Source organism: Brachycentrus maculatus, unplaced genomic scaffold (genome assembly GCF_059751285.1).
Source record: "Brachycentrus maculatus isolate JH-2025_06_01 unplaced genomic scaffold, ASM5975128v1 h1tg000728l, whole genome shotgun sequence".
In the NCBI taxonomy this organism is placed as follows: Eukaryota; Metazoa; Arthropoda; class Insecta; order Trichoptera; family Brachycentridae; genus Brachycentrus; species Brachycentrus maculatus.
Window position 1 is genome coordinate 299,488 of NW_028281459.1, and position 6,000 is coordinate 305,487.

Below are 6,000 nucleotides of genomic sequence, written 5' to 3' on the forward strand. Positions count from 1 at the left end.
AGAAATTTGCAGCAGATATTAATATGAAATAAATTTTTCATAACTTATTTCAAATTCTAAAATTGGAATAATCACAAAAGTAAAAATAATATCCTGTCATCGTTGGTATGGTAATAATATATAACAGTACCATTCAAAATAGTAGACAATAATTTCATATAACATTAGTATAGAAATAAGAACAATGCAGCTAAAATACACAGGCAAAGATAATAATATTATAGACATAATCATCACGAAATAACTTGGAGTATTTTGCTTACAATAGGATTTGTGAATTATTTTGAAACATTAGCCCTATTGTTTATCAATTCTATGAAATAATTATTCAACCTATGGCTATTTTCGTACTTGAGTTTATTACGGATACAGGGTGGCACAAAATTAATCACTCTATCGGAATATGTTATATTTTTTGCAAATGGTGTCGTACGTCAATCATATTTGACATTTGTAAACTAGACAGCTGCAGTATACAAACAAATTCAGGATGAAGCAAAATTATTGGTTCAATATTGTTTTTGAACAAAGTTTTTATTAAATAAAAAAAAAAAGTTTTGAAGGATGGAAACCTTTATTTGGACCTTCAAAATTATTTCTGTGGAAATATGATATTTGTCAAGTGGCTGCCACCACTGTTGATACACAATTGTGCCCGTTTTATTCATCTATTTAAATACTGCAGCTGTCTAGTTTAAAAATGTCAAATATGATTGACGTACGACGTCATTTCCAAAATTATAATATCTTCCGATGGGATGATTAATTTTGTGCCACCTTGTACAACATGTGAGTCGAATAAATCAAATGCAGCGATGTACTGTTCTTCGAAAATACTCACATAAGCTACATTTGATATTATGCCATTCATATGCAGATACTTAAATATTTAGATTCAAAGTATTTTCAGAATGTATAAATAAGATAAATACATAAAACGTAATAGTAAAAATGTCTAAATACTTTAAATATGATAATGATAATGCTTTTATTATGATAAAGATAACAACTGTCCATATGATATTGAATTTATCTCGTACTAATGATTTAGCTTAATTTTTACAAGGATCTGAATACGTGTTATAATTATTCTCGTAATAATATACATATAGAGTCAGTCTTATCAAACAATTTGTAATATCTTCAGTACATACACACAGTTTAATATTTTGCTTCCTTAAAAAACATAACACATAAAAAAATATAAATGAAAATCAAAATGTATCTCAAAGACCCAATCCTTGATAAATGTTAGTCATTTAAATTTAATAAAAATGTAGGAATTTAGCATCAACGGTTTTTTCCTTTAAATAATTGTTTTGCTTGTTTAGTTTTATCCAAAAATAATATTTTTAGATTTCTTTCATGAGCCATTTTATATTTAAATTAATAATTAAATTAATATGTTTAATTCATTTAATAATTTTAATATCTTTAAATTGTTATCTGCAAGGAAAGTCATATTGGAAATTCAAGGATCAAGGAATGAAAAACCTAATTCGAAATATCCCAAACAATTAGTATCATAATATTTGATAATTTTAAAATTTGTGACGATAGCCGAATAATGGTGTCAAAAAGTTAGATTCCCATCTGCGGCAACCATCAAACTTAGGTATTTGAATTTTTTTACCAGTTTACACATACACCTTGTTCTACTTTTTACTTTGAAAAATTAATAAAAACAACTACTCGTAAGAAGATACTAAAAAAAATTGCCAAAATTTTTGCCTGCCATAAAAAAATATTTTTTCCCAATATACGAAAGGATTTTTTGTTGTTCTTAATACGTTAATTATTTTTAAAAAAAAACTCAAGATCCCCATAAAAAATATTTAAAAAACCATGCAAGTCGAAAATAAAAATCAAAGAAAGAAAAAGAGGAAAACTGATTATTATATTATTGAAATAATACAGGTATATTTATCAAATTTCCATTTTTGGGCTAATTTGAAAAAAAAAACAATTATCCATTGATATCGTTTTTGATCCGAAATGAAAAATAGACGAAATTCAGATGGCGAACAAATATAAGGATTTAAACTAAAAATGACCTCACTAAACAATAAAAAAATTTAAAAAATATATAAAAAAAATCAAATTTATCGATTTTCTATGTGACATAACGACTGGATTATTTTCATTGTAAGTAAATCCCCAAAATTATATACAATTAAAGATACAAAGAAAGCCTTTAATATGATATTATTGTTATAAGATAAAGGTCTAAGAAGTAAAAAATCTCGGAGAGTAAAAAGCCATTTAATAAATAAAGTTAAATGAAAAAAAATTTTTTTTTCATATATATATATATGAATATATTATGAAAAAAATATACATGTTCTCTTTCGATACAAAGTCATTTTTTATAACAGTTTATTATAAAAATAATATAAATTCAGTATAACCCGACCCACGGACATTAACCTTTCAAGTACTGTCAAGACGACAGCTATGAATATTCTACAAAAAATAAAATTGCTTGTCCTTAAGAAAATGAAAAAAAAATGCGTCTCCAGTTGCTTGTTAACTAAAATATTATAATACTCAAGGGTTGATATTTTCAAACACAGTGGATGTATAAGAAAGAAAATGCGTAGGACCGTTTGTAACGCAATATCTCTAAATCGTTATTTTTTATAACAACTGCTATTTTTTTTTAAAAATATGCATAGAGCTACATTCAAAATGCTTTCTTGAATGCTAATAAATTTCATGTGATTTTGTTGACTTGAGTATATAGATTACTTTTGAAAATAAATAAACATACTAATCTCAAAACCTTGTTTATTTGTCCAATAGCACTTTAAATCCTTAATGCACCTTGTCGTTGTAAAATTTCGTAGAATAATTTGACGATATTTTCTACAGCCCGATTGAAATTAGGAGCAAGTAAAGTTAAATCCGCCTTCGTAGTGTTATAGTCATCAGTACGCTCGGCTACCATTCTGGTAGTCCCGGGTGCGATTCCCAGGGAGGGAAATAGTTGATATATGTGATTTGAAAAAATCACTCAAATTTATATGACCCCCCCCTGGGAATCGAACCCGGGACCTCCAGAACGGAAGCCGAGCCTGCTGACCATTACACTAAGGAGGCGGACAATACGTTTAAAACTTGTGTATTTTCCTTTTAAATAATAAAAAAAAAACTTTGGTAAAGTAAAAATTTACATTTAATTACTGTGTTCCATGATTCTTTATAGTAGTTGACATACTAAAAAAGGTATTAATTTTAAATATTACACTCTAAAATGACAAATTCTTCACCATGCTTCATGATTGTTCGCTTCCTAGGTTACTCGATGATACTACACATTGTGACATTCCCTTTAAATATTACTTTAAAAAATGTTAACATTTGAATTACGTTCGTACAATATTATTTATATTCATTAAAATACCTACATATTAGGAAAAATACAAAAATGAAATGTGTAATTTCCTCTTATAAATTAATCATTTTGATTTCTAAATTTAATCTTTAATTTTGAATTGAAAAATCAAAGGAATGCTCATGAACAGGAATAATAATAATACCATTTTGGAATCAATTAAATTTAAACATGACAGATTTTTTTAAAATTCAAATTAATAATTTATTGTTATGACGAATGTAAGCCCATAAAGTTTATTTTAATATTGAATAGTCAAATTTTTTAACCAAAACTAAAATCAAATTATTTAGAATTTTAATTTATAAATATTATTTCATTTATTATACTCATTCGTTATTGTAATATTCTATCTAAATATTATTATAAATATATTAACGCTTATTAAGCTCAAATCCTTATTCTTAAATCTAATTTGATTTTTTAAAATGCGAAAATATTTTTACATATCGCTCACTCCTTTCAAGAACGTCATAAATCAAAATACTTGATTTTTCAGGAGAACGTTTTTAAAGTTTAAAAATATAACACAATGTATTAAAAATAAATATCAAGCCACTTGTTAAACTTTTTACTGTGCAATAAATCTTTTTAGGTAAAACTTGAAGGTTTTTTCTCCGTTTGAAAAATATTTAGTTTTTTTAAAAAAATAATCAAACAACACCTTTTCTTCAAAATGCAAAAACAACACTTTTTGCCCTGTAGCGGGTAAATATTAACTTTAAAAAATGCCTCTTTTGCTGGGATATAGTAAATTTTCTGGGCATTCCGAAAACATGCACAACTGAAAACTGACGATTTTTGATTTATGACGTTCTTGAAAGGAGTGAGCGATATGTATGTAGTACATTTCTCCATTCCGCCGAGGACATCTGATACGTGCATTTTCCCAGAAAGATATTCTAGTACCAACGTGCAATGTATTTGTCGCATGCCTTAACATATTGATTCCGTGTTACATAAAATATCTGCAAGTACTTGGAACATCCAAGTCAATACTGATCGGGTATATTTGGTAATAGAATAATGAATACTGCTTGCTTGTTCAATTAGTATAAATAGCTGGTGTAAAAAATAATCAAGTATATTCGCTCCTTGCTCTCACAGTAAAGCAAACCAAACTATCCAAAATGTTCAGCAAAGTAGTAAGTACATTTTATAGCAAAAGTGATGTCATTTATCACACATGAAAAATTATTCAGTCTAGATTGTTAAAATGGCATCATTAAAAATGTGCATTTCGTGTTTCATTCAATGTTTGAAAAATGGGCCAAATTTATAGTAAACAATTTGATCTTTAAAATTTTCTCACGTGTTTTAAAAAAATATATATATAACTGTGCTTGTTAACACAATTTTTAAAAAATTACTGCAAATTATGCATGCTATCACCAAATTCGATTAGTTTTAAAATTTTCATTCAATAATAAAAAATAATTTTTATTAAATATTTAAAATATTTTATTTATTGTTTCGGCATTAACTTTGTGGTAAGACATGTTACAATGATTAAAGAAAACACTTGTTTTATAGTTATTATACAGACCTGAATGATGGAAGTTTAACTTCTGAAACATGTAGTCTATAATAAAACTCAAGTGGTAAAAAAACAAGTGTTTTCTTTAATCATTAAAATATTTAAAAGTTTAATTTTTGAAAACAATATTTAATTACTATTGGTTTAGATTCATTTAAAAAATGTTTTTTCATTATCAAAGGGTGTAGCCAATTTGTACATAATATATTACATGTAATATATATGACAAAAAAAACGATTGCGAAAAAAGAAAAAAGAAAAAAGAAAAAAAAGATCTCTTCATAAGTGCATGAAAATCAATTAACATGTGTGCATAACAGGCATCTACTTAAGAAGTAAGACAATTTCATTATAAAACACTCTCCTTATCATTCAACGCTTGCTTTGTGTAATACCACTTTTTTTACACAAAGTGAACGATGAATGATTAGGATAGTGTTTTATTATCATATTACAAAGTTATCATTGCTTTTATTGTAATATCCAAAATAAATTTTAAAAATAATATTTTATCCTTATTTATATAACTTTTAATTTATTTTTTTCAGGTAATCTTCTTCTCGATGGTAGCTTACGCCATGTCAGCACCATCAGGCGTCCTGGTTGGTGCCCCCTTCGTGACGGCCACCAGTTCTCAAGTGATCGCCAGGAACTACAACGCCGCCTTCGCCGTGGCCGCCCCCCTGCCGCTGGTGCACTCTGCCCCCCTGGTAGCCGCCCCCGCGCTGGCGCATCCCTTCGCCGCTCCGGGCCTTGCCTCACCGTTGCTCGCCGCCCCCGCTTACGCTCCAGGACTGGCCGCCCCCTATTCGGCGTACCCATACTACTTGTAAATTAGTAATAATTAATTTTATTTAATTAATAAATAATTTTGTTACAATATCATTTTTCTTATTAAAAAATATATATTACCCAAAGACCTTTGTGCTCGCAATAGATACTTACATTTAAAAAAAAATCATATAAAAGGAATAGTAAAAAACAGTATTTTGGTAATTTTAAAGTGTAAATTTTTTTTTATTTTTCTCATAAAAAAATAGAAAAAAAATCTTTATTTCTCAGTTCAAAA

General features: G+C 27.5%; 1 protein-coding gene across 1 annotated transcript; it reads left to right on the forward strand.

Moving 5' to 3' along the window:
* The first annotated feature begins 5,490 nt into the window (after positions 1-5,490).
* Positions 5,491-5,764, forward strand: LOC148300399 (uncharacterized). The gene has a single exon (XM_088274852.1). It carries the CDS (start codon positions 5,495-5,497, stop codon positions 5,762-5,764), a length of 270 nt encoding a protein of 89 aa, XP_088130978.1. The 5' UTR covers positions 5,491-5,494.
* The last annotated feature ends 236 nt before the right edge of the window (positions 5,765-6,000 follow it).